General features: G+C 52.2%; 1 protein-coding gene across 1 annotated transcript in view; it reads right to left on the bottom strand.

Moving 5' to 3' along the window:
• Nucleotides 1-414: 414 nt before the first annotated feature.
• The window catches only part of CFAP70 (cilia and flagella associated protein 70), a 23,134-nt gene continuing 8,892 nt past the window's right edge, over nt 415-14,656 (bottom strand). The window contains exons 11-25 of the mRNA XM_015642375.3: nt 13,049-13,183; nt 11,885-11,976; nt 10,189-10,249; nt 8,818-9,009; nt 8,101-8,232; nt 7,161-7,286; nt 6,529-6,662; nt 6,315-6,430; nt 6,001-6,156; nt 4,924-5,019; nt 4,155-4,243; nt 3,271-3,417; nt 1,716-1,877; nt 1,477-1,566; nt 415-543 (exon numbers count right to left, since the gene is read on the bottom strand). Of these exons, the coding sequence (XP_015497861.1) occupies nt 415-543; nt 1,477-1,566; nt 1,716-1,877; nt 3,271-3,417; nt 4,155-4,243; nt 4,924-5,019; nt 6,001-6,156; nt 6,315-6,430; nt 6,529-6,662; nt 7,161-7,286; nt 8,101-8,232; nt 8,818-9,009; nt 10,189-10,249; nt 11,885-11,976; nt 13,049-13,183 (1,857 nt within the window). The remainder of the gene's footprint in view (nt 544-1,476; nt 1,567-1,715; nt 1,878-3,270; nt 3,418-4,154; nt 4,244-4,923; nt 5,020-6,000; nt 6,157-6,314; nt 6,431-6,528; nt 6,663-7,160; nt 7,287-8,100; nt 8,233-8,817; nt 9,010-10,188; nt 10,250-11,884; nt 11,977-13,048; nt 13,184-14,656) is intronic.

Raw genomic sequence — 14,656 nt, forward strand, 5'->3', positions numbered from 1 at the left:
GAGCCTCCTTTTCTCCAGGCTGAGCCCCTTTCCCAGCTCCCTCAGCTGCTGCTGCTGCTCCAGCCCCTTCCCAGCTCTGTTCCCTGCCCTGGACATGCTCCAGCCCCTCAGTGTCTGCCTTGTCATGAAGGGGCCCAATACTGGCCCCAGGATTTAGGGTGCCTCAGCAGTGGCCAGCACCCCAGGAAAGACATGGGATCTCTGTAAAATGAGATTTGTAAGAAGCTCAGCAGGGAGGACACGCCCTGGGGCAGTCAACACCTCAGGGTGCTGCTTTTGCCATCCAAGCACTTGGATTTCCCAAGCTTCCTCTGAGAACAGCCCCCAAACCTTTTATCACAGAGCTCTACAGGTTCATGAGCAGATGCCAACCCCCACCCAGCCCAATAAACCCCCCCATAAAGCCCCACTCCATCAGGCTGGCAGGGGCTGGGCACTCACCTGCAGGCAGATGAGGGCGAGATATCCCCACACTTCAGCGTTGGTGTTATTTAGGGCATTGGCTTCAGAGAGAGCATCTTCTGCTTCCAGCATCTCTTCCAGCTTGAGGGAGAGAAGGAGAGGCATGGGCAAATGACAAAGAGCAGGCAGAAAGAGGTCCAAACTGAACAGGGATTGCTCTAACAGCAGAAGAAATCAGTGCAGCAGAAGCTCCTAGGAGGGCTTCCCTGAGAGAAACTCGGGGGAAAGGATTTAGGGCACAGACATGGAGTAATCCTCAGTGCCAGAGCATCCAGATCTCCAGTCTGGAGCAGGAGCTTCCCAGTGTGTGGGATCACACACTATTTCTAAACTGGCCTCCAGCTGTAAGGAAAGCAGCACAAACCCCTTCACCTCCAGGAACGGACTGACCCAGCTCCATGAGGAAACATGGCTGTGTTCCTGCTCCCTATTCTTGCTGAGCAGCAGCTCGGAGCAGGCAGGCCACCATTCACCTCCCTGACCCGATTCCACAGCCTCCCAGGAGGTAAAGATTTGGCCAGGGTGGAAACAGAAGTTCAAATTCCTTCCCTGATTGCTTCCTCAGCTGAACTCCCTTGGTGGAGCCTGGCAAGGTGTCCCCTGGGGAGATAGTGCACTGCTGGTGGCAGGGTGTCCTTGGCAGCCCTTCAGAAGTGCTGGATTCCCTTGGACAGGGAAAGCACCGAAATTCCTCCCTGCTGACATCCCACTCAGTGCCTTGGTGGTGACATGCAGGGAAGGAACTCGGAGCAGAGCACAGATTGTTTGCCATTCTGGGGAAGGAGGTGCTGGCAGGAGCTGGGATGAGGGGAAAGGATGTCTGTTCCCAGAGCAGGGCTGAAGGTGACACCATCCGGATGCCACGCTGGGGCTGTCACAGCACACAGGACACGATGGCCTTTGGGAGCACTGGCTCACAGGCAGCCAAGAGTTGCTTTGAACAAGGGGATGCTGCAAAAGCCAGCCCTGTGCCACCAGCTGAAGCCCAGAGGACATGAAGGCAGCAGCACTCACCCTGTAGCAAGCGATGCCCACACCCAGCCAGGTGAGACAGGAGGCAGAGTTGTCACAGGCGAGCAGGAAGATCTGCTTGGCCCGGCCGTACTGCCAGGAGAGAGAGACACACATCCCTCTGCACCATCACATCACTCCACAGACAGGGTTTCCATGGGGACACCCACTGTCCCCACTGCTGCTGGAGGAGTGATTTGTTTTGTGGTAACTTCCCCTCCACAGCCCTGCTGGCTCCTCACCTCTTTTTCTTCCAGGTAGATGGAGCCCAGGCGCAGGTAAACAAAATGTATATCCACAGCATCCTCCACAAAGCTGATGACTCGCTCGTAGCAATCCTTTGCTTTGTCAAAGTCCTTCTGCAGGTAGCACAGGTGCCCTTTCTGAGCCCAGACATTTGGATTCTGTGCACCAAAAACCAGGAGTGAGACACGGATGAGAGAAACACCTGAGAGGGGGGCTGGGACACTGCAAGCAGCAGAAAGGAGGAGCTGAGCAGTGTTTAATTGTATTATCACAACAACTCCCTGTGCAGTGCTCCAGGCTGGGGATGGTGTGGCTGGAAGCTGCCTGGTGGGAAAGGAAGGGCCTGAGGCTGCTGGCTGGCAGTGGCTGAACCTGAGCCAGGTGTGCCCAGGTGGGCCAGAAGGCCAAAGGTCCCTGGCCTGTGTCAGCCATGGCAGGAGCAGGAACAGAGCAGGAGCAGGAACAGGAGCAGGAACAGAGCAGGAACAGAGCAGGAGCAGGAGCAGGAGCAGGGCAGTGCTTGTGGCCCTGTGCTGGGCACAGGGGAGGCCACAGCTCCAGTGCTGTGTCCAGCTGTGGGCTCCTCAATTCAGGAAGGACCCTGAGAAACTGGAGTGTGTACAGAGAAGGGAACAGAGCTGGGAAGGGGCTGGAGCAGCAGCAGCAGCTGAGGGAGCTGGAAAGGGGCTCAGCCTGGAGAAAAGGAGGCTCAGGGGGCCCTTCTGGCTCTGCACAACTCCCTGACAGGAGGGGACAGCTGGGAGGTTGGGGGTGGTGGGGTGGTGTTGGGCTGTGCTCATAGAGAACAAGGGACAGGATAAGAGGAAACAGCCTCAAGTTATGCCAGGACAGATTCAGACTGGAAAATAACTTCACTAAAACGGTGGTCAGGCACTGGCACAGCTGCCCAGGGCAGTGGTGGAGTCACCATCCCTGGAGGGATTTAAAAGCCATGTGATGTGGCACCTGGGGACATTGATAAATTGTGAACATGGTAGTGCTGGGGAATGATTAGTTTTGATGATCTTAAAGGGTTTTCCAACCTAAACAATTCTATGATTCTGTGATATCAGGGCAGGGTTTATGGAGAGTTAAAGTCTGTGGGCTGCCTACAGGACACCAGCAATGGGATCCCCCTCCAGCTCCCTGCACACAGCATTCCCAGGTGTCATCTTCCCCCTGCCTTCCTTTCAACCTGCCTCCCCAAAGCCACCTTCCTTGCAGAGAGCTCAATAGCAACCTTGTTTGTAATGAAACAGAACCTGATTCCCCCACCCAGGGAGAGAGGATCAGGATATACCTATTCAGAGAGAAGAGAGAGGCAGATGCTGCAGAGGGAAAGGCAGAGGCAGGCTCTGAGATGCTGCCTGCCTGTGCAGGGAGTGAGTGACAGGAGGCTGTGGCAATGGGGTAACAAAGAGAGCAGTGCTGCAGCCACAGCCTGGTGTGACTGCCCTCCCACTGAAATGCTCTGGACTAGCACTGGAATGGTAAAGTGGAAATGAAGCAGGGGCTCTGGGCTCACACACACTGGCACTGAACGGGAATTACCATGGGGTTGATCCGAATGGCCTCGCACAGACATTCCTCACATCTGGGGAAATCTTCCTCCAGCAGGTGGGTCCAGGCCAGTGCCAGGTAGTAGGCAAAGGTGGGGCCTCCCTGAAGCAGCTCGTGGGCCAGTGCCTTGTGAACAAACTGGGAGGAACAGCACAGGTTAAGGGAGCAGGGACACCATGGACACCCCAGCAGGACAGGGCAGGAGAGCTGACTGACACCTCTCTGACTTCCACGAGCAGAAAACACAAAGGAAATTTCTCTTTCCCCTCTTTTGAATGTTGGTCTAGTGGAAGGTGTCCCTGGTCTAGTGGAAGGTGTCTCTGCCCATAGCAGGGGGTTGAAATGAGATGGACTTCCAGTTCCCTGCCAAACCAAACCATTCCAGGATTCTATTTAGTTGTGTTTTGCTTTAAGCATCTCTCTCTGCCATGTCAGATTTAGGCAGGCAGCACAATGTGGCAACCAGAGAGGTCCCAGAGATGACTTGGTGGGACAGGCACATTCCACAGTTGATACAAAAATCACTCTAACATACACAAGTGTCTGAATCAAAGGAGTTCAGGCATCTTGGCAGCATCACAATAATGGATCCCATCTCTGAAAGCACAGGGAAGAGCACCCTGTACCATTTCTGAGCTGGCTGTTCCCTCTGCAGCAGGCAGTGCTGGGCTGTGTGTCCACAGCCAGCATTGTGGGCTCAATATTCTCTGCCTGGCCACACTTTTCATCTCTGGGCAGTGGTGGCTTTGCTCCCTCTTGTGCTCAGCCTCTGGAGTAGCCATGGCTCATTCCCTGAGGCCAAGAAAGGGGCTGGCTGGAGCTCTTTGGGAATAAACCAACCTCCCTTCCCTTCCTCCACTCCCTGTTAAACTGACCTGGACAGCATTGACTTTCATCAGGAATTCCACTGTCTTCATGAAGATCGTGCAGGGTGGTGGCTGAGGTCCTGGAGCAGGACATGGTGCTGCAAGAAAATGTGTCTCTATCAGTCCCAAAGTGGGGTTTCTATTTCTGGAGCCAAAGCAGGGCCTGACATCCCAGTGGGGACAGAAAAATCCCTGCAACATGGAGCAAAACCCAGGAGGTGGCAGAGGAGGCTGAAGCAGAGATTAACTCAGCATTTCTTTCTGAAGGACTTAAGTTTTGTAGGAGATCTGAAAAGAAATGATGCTCTTCACCCGCTAATTTTCCAGTCCAAACCCAGAGGAAAAAGGTGGAAATGTAGGAATTATGTTTGTCAGAGACAACTACAGTGAAGCTCCTGCCTCCCCAAACCAACCAGGAGGCCCTGAGGCACCCAGCACTGCCATTTCCACCACCACTGGGCTGTGGAGGATGCAAATCCCACACCACACAACCAGAGGGGATCCCTAGGGATGTTTTAAGAGCTGGCATCTCAGGAGGAAGAAAAGGAAGGTGCAGGGTGCAGTGACATGAGGGAGAGAGCTGCATTCACCCACTGGCTGTCCATCCTGAGATGTGCTGCTCTAAAAATCAGGGTGAACCTGCTCTGCCTGCAGGTTCCCTGGTTCAGGAGAGACAACAGGCCTTAGCATCATGAGGGCCATGGCTCATTGCTCCCACATTACTCCCCACTATTCCCACAGGACCATCTCCCAGCTCTCCACATCCCCATTCCCAGACCTTCTGGGGCTTCCTGCAGTGCTGCTGCTTCTTCCTTGGGTGTCACACACTCCATGACTTCTGGTGGTTTGTCAGGTGAGCCATCTGGAATCTTCTCTGGAATGAAACCCCCAACAACCATTAGCTGGAAAGCCACAAATTTCCCCATTTAGAACATGATTCCACAAAAAAAAAAAAAAACACAAAAGCAAACCAAACAAAAACATATATATATATATTATATGTATGTATAAAATAGCTATCAGGTTTTCAAAGCTGGGAAGAAATTTCTTTGCAGGAGGCAATACCTGGGGCTGGGGTTTTGAGCACAGGATTACCATGTGAAGCCAGAAACATGTATAAATGAGGCAGGATGAGAGGAAACCATCCTGTTTCACCATCAAGTTGCAGCAGGGAGGTCTGTATTCAATGACAGCAAAAACTTTATTCACAAAAAGTGTGGTCAGGCATTGGCCCAGCTGCCCAGGGCAGTGGTGGAGTCCCCATCCCTGGAAGTATTCAAAAGCTGTGTGGATGTGACAGCTGGGGACATGAGCTGGTGATGAACACAGCAGTGCTGGGTTAACAGTTGGACTCGATGATCTTGGAGGTCCTTTCCAGCCTTAGTCATGCCATGATTCTATGAATATCCCTTTCCTCATAATCAAAAGGGACAAAAACCCACATGTGTCACGAGCCTGCCTGCCTGAGGCACTGTGCATGAGTGGTGATAACATTACAAATAAAGCCAGTCAGCATTTCCTGCAGCCTGGCCAAATATTTGGGACTCAGGACAGACAGTCTCAGTTCAGGCTGGACTCAGAGGGGCTCCAAAGGAGGTCTTGGCCTCGGGGTCACTGCCAAGCAGCTGGTTTGCCCTTTGGATTGGTGAGGCAGGGCTTTCCAAGCTGTGTTGGGAACTCAGCTTCTGTGTTCAGTGACAGCTTCTATGGAATTCTGTTCTAGCTCACTGTCCACATCTTCTACCTTTACCCATTCTGCTTCTCCTCTTAAAAAACTCTCCTCTGCTTCCACTGTTCACCACACTGCTCCAAGCCCCTGCTTGGTGTCAGGGCAGCTCCTGGGTTTTCCTGTTACCTGGCTCTGTGCTAGGAGAACTGGGCTTTTTCCCTTCTCCCTCAGCAGCCTCAAGGATTCTCCTCTCCTCCTCAAGCTGCGCTCGCAGGAGCTTCTTAGCCTCACGGAAATTCCTTCCTGCCTGAATATCATTATTCTGCAGCTCATAAAACAAACCTGTGGGGGAGAGAGCAGCGTCAGCAGACCCAAAGGAAGTAAAATCCTTCTCTTAGTCCTCAGCTTGGAGCAGGGAGAAGAGGACCAGGAGCAGGGGGCAGGAACAATGCTTGGATCTACAGGAATACCTTGAGCACCAGACTGGCTTGGTTTTGTACCTGAGAGGGTCCAGGCTATGATGCTGGATGGCTCCAAGCAGCAGGCATCCTCAAAGAAAATCTCTGCCTCTTCATAGTGCTGCAGCTTGACAGCCACAATCCCACAGAGCAGCAAGCTGGGGCAGGGGCAGAGCAGTCAGCCTTGCAGCCCCAGCAGTGGTGTGGGGGATACACTCCACACCCTCCCCACCCACCCACCAGAAGCACTTAGCACCTTTGGATGTGCTGGCGGTCCAGACAAAGGGCCTGCTGGAAGCACTCCTGGGCTTTGGTGGCATCCTCGTACAGGAGGCAGAAAGTTCCATAATCCAGCCAGGACTGGATGCTGCGCTGGTCCCGAGCTATTCTCTGGACAACAGAGACCACTGGAGTCAGGATCAGCACATGGAATGGACTGGGGAGGCAATTCTAGAATGACCATGGCTTCCCTGGCCACCCCAGCCCAGCTGAGCAGGAAACAAGCCCTTGTCTGTCACATGCAAGGGTGTCCCCTAAACGGGATTGTGCTGAAAGCCCACTTCCTCTAAGCCTTCTCCACCTAACACCCCTCTAACTCCAGCTGATACCTCCTAGAGCCCATTGGCCCCAGAACTGACCCAGCACATTCCATTTCCCCTGGCCTCGAGGCTGGAGTCCTCGGTGACCTGGCCAGGGACAGTCTCACATCCTGCAGAGAGCAGCATCTCCCTGGGAAATCCCTCCCATTCAGCCTGAGTATCCCGGTGACACGCAGCTCCTTCCTCCCTCCACCACAGGCTGCCTGAGCCGTGAGCAGTGGCCCCATTGTGGTGCTGTGCTGTGCCAGGCCACACAGGTGATGGCAGGAAAGAGCTGGGGCTCCCTTACCTGCTTGTAGAAGAGAGAGGCCAGTTTGAAGTCCTTGTTGGCTTCAGCTTCACGAGCAAAGAGCCAAAGCTGCTTCCTGGTTGTGCAGGGTGGAGGGGCAGGAGAAACATCTTCCCCAGACAGGAGCTGGTAGGGAAGGAGACAGCGTTAGCCCTGGGGAAGGGAAGAGTGGTTCATGTGATCCCAGTGTGGCAGCAGGTCCCACACCAGCACTGCACCCAGTACAGACCAGTATGGCTGGGGCTGGGCACTGGGAAGGGCAAGGTGCTTTGTGGTGGGACACACTTCCATCATTCCCAGGTATCTCTGTCACACAGGCACAGGACAATGTCAGTTTTTATAAGGATATGGAGGGACAGGACACAGGGAATGGCTCCCACTGCCAGAGGGCAGGGATGGATGGGATATTGGGAAGGAATTGTTCCCTGGCAGGGTGGGCAGGCCCTGGCACAGGGTGCCCAGAGAAGCTGTGGCTGCCCCTGGATCCCTGGAAGTGTCCAAGGCCAGGCTGGATGGGGCTTGGAGCAGCTGGGACAGGGGAAGGTGTCCCTGTCCATGGCAGGGATAAGATGAGCTTTAAGGTCCCTTCCAACCCAAACCTGTCTGTTGTTCCATGATCATTCACAGCATCCCCTAGATCAAGGTGATGACAAACTTCAGTGGGGCCACTCACTGGTGACCCCAGCTCCTGCTCTGCCCAGCCACCCTCACCATGTGCCAGCTACACCAGCTTTACCTGTGGCACCTATCCCACCATCAGGATTTTGAGCTGTGGGATACAAAGGCACTGGATCCCTGCTTCCAGTGTGGCTCATGGTCCATATGTGACAACTCCAGCAGATGAAAGCATGAGCCTGCTTCTGTCTTGAAGGCAAAAATCCTTCACCTGTCCTGGACCCACAGTGAAGCCATGGCCTGAGTAACCCAGATCTCCCCATACCTTGTTCAGGGCAATGTGCATGTGGTCCACAAGGTACACATAAAGCTCACTGAGGAATTCCTGGAGCTGCTCCTTGGTCTCAAACGCTGTGGTCTTCAAGTATTTCTCCCTCACAATCTTCACCACAGAATACTGTGGAGACAAGGGGCATTGGACAAGGCAGGTTCCCCCCTGTGCCCCCCACCAGCTCTGTAATCAGACAGAGCCTGAAACTCCAGCTTAATTCTGGGAAATAAATCCAGCCCAGCATTGATAAAAGCAAAAAAAAAGCAAGCAAGGAGGATTTCCTTTCCCACCTCCCTGACACAGCCTTTAGGGACAGCATGTGGATGGCTCATCTCCTCAGAAAGGAGAGGGGGTCTCCAGGAAAAGTGTGGCTGAGGCTGAGCAGCTGAGAGAGTGGAACCTCCTTTCCCTGCTGGGGCAGACTGGGAATGTGAGAGCAGCCAGCTTTGCCTTTCTCAGGTTATGAGCAAATGGATGTGAGTAGCTCCCATTGATACAAGTGTTCCCCTGGTGTGGGACCAAAGCAGCTTGGTGCCCCCTATTAGAGGGGAATCCTGTCCCCTCAGTTCCCACTGCAACAGCTCCAGGTGGCAGGAAAGGATTCTGGAGCACCACATTGTCCTGAGTTACCACCATGGAGCAGCAGTTCCTCACTGAGAAACTGTCAGGACAAAACAAGTAGGGAAGCAAAAATCACAAAGGAGTCTTCACCTTGAGCTGTTCCTTAAAAGCAAAATATTTCCCAGAGGTGTTGAGCTCGTAGTTGAGCTGACGCTTTTGTTCCTCCAGGGTTTCGTGGTCCATCGTCCCCTGGTCAGGCAGCTGCTTCCCAAAAAGCTCATGGTATTCCCTCAGGATGTCAACAGCAATGCTGGTGACACGTTTGTGATAATCTTCCACCACCTAGGAAAGAAATAAATAAATTTCACAAGCCACTTATGCAATCAACCTTGATATGTATTTGATTTGCCACAGCCCACGCCTCCCATTAACTCCACCTGACTCAAGTCTCAATTAGTCTGTCACACATCCTGTCCATGCCTAAGGGCTGAGAAAATATCTGCAGGTAAACATGAAAGAGCTCCTTCCTGCTAGGATTTTCCATCACAACCCAGTATTCCAGTCACTGCTATCTCTCCAATAGCAATATAATTGGCTGTGAGTAAAATATATCTCATTTACTGGGAGCCTTGAAACCCATGGCCAGCCCTCTTCAGCAGAACCTGTAATCTCCATAATCTTGATCCTCAAAAATTCTTGGTGACCTGAGAAAGGTCAGGGCTGATTCTCTTCAGGTTTGTCTGAGTCTGATGAAATACAGGGGCTGGTCTGAGACAAGAAACTGTTGAGACTACCCAGGATATAAATGTAAGGTTCTGGTAGCCTCTTTTCCCAGCACCTCATTTCCTTCCAAACATCCCCCATGGCTGCCTTCCCTCCTTTTGCTTCATCCCTTCCCTCTGAATGGGATGTGAACACAAGTGGTGAATAGTTCCCAAGGCACACTGCTGGGGGAATAACACATACAGAAGTTTCTTTTTCTGTGTATTTCATAGAATATGTTGAATTGGAAGGGATCCACAAGGATTGAGTCCAACTCCTGGCCCTGCATAGACACCCCAACAATCCCACCCTGTGCATCCCTGAGCGTTGTCCAAATGCTCCTGGAGCTCTGGCAGCCTCAGGGCTGTGCCCATTCTCTGAGGAGCCTGGGCAGTGCCCCAGCCACTCTTTTCCTAATATCTATTAAAACCTCTCCTGACACAGCTCCAGCTGTTGTCTTGGGTCCTGTCACTGATCACAGAGATTGAAGCTGCCCCTTGTGAGGAAGCTGCAGACCCCAATGAGCTCTACCCTCAGTCCCTCTTCTCCAGGCTGAACATTCCAAGTGACCCCACCACTCCTTATATTGCCCTATTCCCTTCTAGACCCCTCACCACCTTTGTGGCCCTGCACTCTTGTCCTTTTCAAACCTCATCTCCATGTTACTGTGGGCTGAGAATGAAGACTCTGCTGTGTGAGAGGGATGAGGGCAGGGTGGGGTGGCAGAATGGTGACAAGGCCACAGGCTCTCACACGTACCTTCCTGGCTCCTTCTGTCCGGGGGGGCAGCGCAGGGCGGGGAGGAATCAGCTCCTTGATCCTGTCAGTGAGAGCAGAGAAGAGATCAGCAGATCCACTGCCAGGGATGTTGGCTTGTGCAGTGTGAGGGCTCCACCCTGCCAGTGTGTCTGTGAGAAACCTCACAGGCACCTGGGAGGAACCCTGAAGCCTCAGACCAAGAGTGAAACAGGTCCCTACAACTGATGGTTGTGGTTTGTCATGACAGGGTTAACATTATTGCTAACCCAAACTGCTCTCCTGGAGCAGCAGAGCTGTATCTTGGAGCTTCCTGTAAGGAAGGAACCAGCTCGAGGAAAGCTCTGTAGAATTTGGTCACTAAACAGCCCAGACCACCTGATCCATCAGCTCAAACATTGCCTGGTTTGGCTGTGGCACCTCATCCCTTGGCCACACATCAACCCCCAGCCACCAACCTCACACCCCCAGACACCACACAGCCCTGCCTGGGCCTCTGCTGGAGGCAAAATGACCTTTCATCTTTTCATTAGCATCTTTTTAACTAAGACTTTATTAAGGTGAGGGTGGCTGAGCACTGGAGCAGGATTCTCTGTGGAGTCTCCTTCCCTGGATATATCCAAAAACCATCTGGACACAGAGTAACATGCTCTGGGGAACCTCACTTGAACATGGACATTGGACTAGGTGACCTTCAGGGGTCCCTTGCAAATTGAATCATTTGGGGATTCTGGATTAAAATCCCTGGTGCCAAACCAGCCTTAATGAACTTGGTTTTTTTTTTAACATTTCCTGCTTGCTGGACACCAGAACTCCCTCAGTCCTCAAAACATGATCCAAACCAAACCAAGGTGCCACAGGCCTTGTTCAGGTGCACACAAGCAGATGAACAAGGGGGAGTTACACTGAATCCACAGAACAGCAGAAATGTGGAAAATAGGCCAGGAAAAGGTCTGTTCTAAGAGAGGTTCACCTTCCCCAGCCTGTTCCTCCTGGAAGACAGCAGGGAGCAGTGAGGACAACACACATACCTTCAATGAATGGATGATATTTCTGTTTGAGAGAGACACAAACCTGCATCTCTTATTCCTTATTAATCTCCTACATTTTCTATTTTTTTATTCCATAAATTAGATGTTTTATGCCTTTCTAACCCATAACACAGCAGGGCTCCCACTGGACAGGAACTGGAAGTCTCAAAGCAGCAGAGATGAAAGAGCAGCTCTGCAGCAGAATGACATGAAAGCTAACATAAAAGCTGAGGAATGGGTAAAACATTGTGAGAAAGCTTCTGGAAAGCTAAAAATAAGAGAATGCTCTGGTGAAGCAACAGCAGCACTACCCAGGGCAGCCCATGCTGGTGGCCAGGTCTGACCAAGCCACTGAACATCACATGCAAGAGGCAAGCACATGGGGATTAGAGGGAAACAAAGCCCAGACAGGAACACAGACACTGCTGTGCTGCTCTGGTGTCTCTTGTTTTGAGAGGAATGGCAGGGAGATGCCAGCTGGGATGAACAAGTGTTTTCCCAACACACCAGATGCCATGTCTAAAGCAATCTGGCCAAATCCTCCCCCTGATTCCTGTGGGCTTTGTCTCAGTCCCTCTTCATGGATTATTCCAAGGGGGGTTTGCTGTGCAAGCCTCTCTCCACACTGCAGAGAGGATCTGTCAGCCCCACAGCCCATCCTTACGCACCGCCGGACGAGCTCCTCCCGCAGCCGCTTTGGGACCAAGGGCCTGTCCAGCTTTATCTCCATCACCAGGAATGTTCCTGCCTCGTTATATTGCTGTGGAGATAAACATTGCTCCCTGTGTCGTGCTGTCTGCAGCCAGTGCTGGCACAGTGAAATACTGAGCACACAGCCACAGATCTCCAAACTGCAGAGATCCAGCTTGTTTTATAACCCACCCTCAGAATGAGTTACAGCAGCAAAATCTAGCTCGAGAAACCAGGCTAGGGAAAAGGAGAGAGCCCAGGTAATCAATCTGCCTGCAGAATGAATGTGCATTCCAGAGGAAGAAATCAAAATATGAAGGGATAATTTAAATAAATGCCTGACAATTTACAGAGACCTTCTAGCCCAGTGCCAGTCTGCTCTCCAGGTGGACGTCACTGGAAGAACTCTGGGACAGCGTCTACGTAAAACATCCCTTGTCCAACTCACTCTTGAGGAATTTAATTGTGTGAAAGGTGTGAGACACCAGCACAGTGATGCTCTCCAGACTCTCCTTCTCTTTGGAGAGACATAATTACCTGTCCTTCAAGGCTGAGATTTGTGACATTTTCAGATTCTCCAGTGCCATCTGACAACTGGATTTTGGATGGCTTGAGTGACTATTAGGAAAAAGAAAAGATGTCTCTTGTTTCAGACTCAATAAATCTCGAATCTTTGCAAGTTCAGGGTGTGAGATGGCACATTTGTTCAGGCAGCACGTCCTAAGGCTTCAGATAAGGGAAAGCTGCAGCTTCCTTACAAGGAGCAGCTCCAATCTCTGCTCTCTGTGACCAGTGACAGGACCTGAGGGAATGGCTGGAGCTGTGCCAGGGATGGATTAGGCTGGATATCAGGCAAAGATTCTTCCCCCAGAGGGTGGCTGGGCACTGTCATGAACCCAAGGCTACCAGAGCTCCAGGAGTGTTTGGACAACACTGTCAGGCACAGGGTGGGATTGCTGGGTGCACAGCCAGGAGTTGGACTCATGATCCTTGTGGATCCCTTCACGTTGAGATTCTATGAGTCTAGGATAATGAGTATCTCTCAGCTGGCTGAGGCACCACAGCATCCATCCTGCATGCCCCAACTTCCTGTGACACAGAAACAGAGCAGCCATGGTGCCATGAGCCTCCCCAGGCCTTACCGTTGTACCCAGATCTTTCTCTTCCTTCTGAGCCTTACTGGGAGCAGCTTTGGAAACAGGAGAGGACCGCAACACTTCCCTGGCCAGACTGAGCTGTGACCTGCGATCCCGGAAAATACTGTGCTGAATTTTGGTCTGAAAAACAGAGGCAACAGAGAGAATTAAGGGACAAAGCAGGCTTCCTCACTTTTTTGCCTTGACCATTCTCATCACAACATACACTGTTACAATCTTAAATGCATTAAGAAGTTTTAACTTCATTCTCTCCTCCTAGAGGTCAGCTGCTGGTGCTCCAGGCCAGTTCTGATCCTGTGTAGCTGTGATGCCTCAGGTTAGGCTGTGAGACTCAGTGGGGGTCTCTTCCCTCAAAGAGCTGTGTTTTCACTGAGGACTGGCCCTTGATCTTTGCCTGAGACATGTGGTGAACATGCTGAAACCCAGATCCATGATCCTGAATTCCTGGTGGGATCCTAGACCTGCCTCACAGCTATGGACTTGCCTGCTGATGAGGGCTGCTGGATGAATCTGGTTACTCTCACCAGGCCTGCTCCACACATTTTTGGGGCTCTCCACCTGCCTGACAGCATCTCTTGCCTCCCAGCTCATTTTCTGGTGTGGAGCAGCCTCCCTGACACCCACCAGGGAATTGCAAGGAACAGGTTAGTCAGACTGTGTGTTTACACAGTGTTTGACCACCTAGACAGGCTGTTCCCTCCCACACATCCTGGTTACAGGAACTGGGCTAGCAAGAGTTATGGGGATCCTGGGGAGAGGATGGAGCAGCAGTAGGAAACTTAGACCAAGAGGCAACCCAAAACATCTGGAGAACGAGAAGGACTTCACTTCTGACAGATAAATGGCACAGGACAAGCAGCACTGTGCAGCCAAGGGGTCATTATTCATGGCAGGGAAGCAGAGCCCAGCAGACACACTTGTGCCCATCCCAGCTCTGCAGCAGCCAGTGGGAGCAGGGAGTCAGGAGAAGGGCTGGAATTCACCTGGCCCTGGCACCTGGACCACAGCCCCACAGGGAACATGGGTGGTAAAACCAGGCTGTGCATCTGCCACCCTGAAACAAACTCGGGTCTGTTCTAGGAGAGACAGACTGTGGGAAAATGGAGATGTAACTGTCACTCTTAGTAACAGAGAGGGAAAAATGCAAAGACAAATAAACCTCGATGAGCTAAAGCTGAAAGAGCTCCAGTGACAGCTTTTTTGGTGGTTGCTGGGGGTAACACGATCCTTTTAAAGCCACTGTTTGCTCTTCCCAGCAACACAGTTGCCCATGTTCCAGACTGGGAGAGTGGAGCATGCTGGCAGAGGAGGGAGTGGAGTGAGATTTCAAGCCTTTCTCAGCCCCCAGACCTGCTCACCTCCCCAGAAATCCCCTGTCTTGGAGAAATCTGTGTCTAAAAGCTTGTATCATTACTTTTCTCCATCACCAGGAGGGCACTCAAGGTTCAGATCCATCTCCAATTAGCACACTGTCCACCCTGCCTGCTCCCAAACACCCTCTATCCATCCTGCCTGCTTCCAAACACCTCCCTGTCCACCCTGCCTGCTCCCAAACACCCTCTGTCTGCCCTGCCTGCTCCCAAACACCCTCTG

Source organism: Parus major, chromosome 14, assembly GCF_001522545.3.
Source record: "Parus major isolate Abel chromosome 14, Parus_major1.1, whole genome shotgun sequence".
Taxonomy (NCBI): Eukaryota; Metazoa; Chordata; class Aves; order Passeriformes; family Paridae; genus Parus; species Parus major.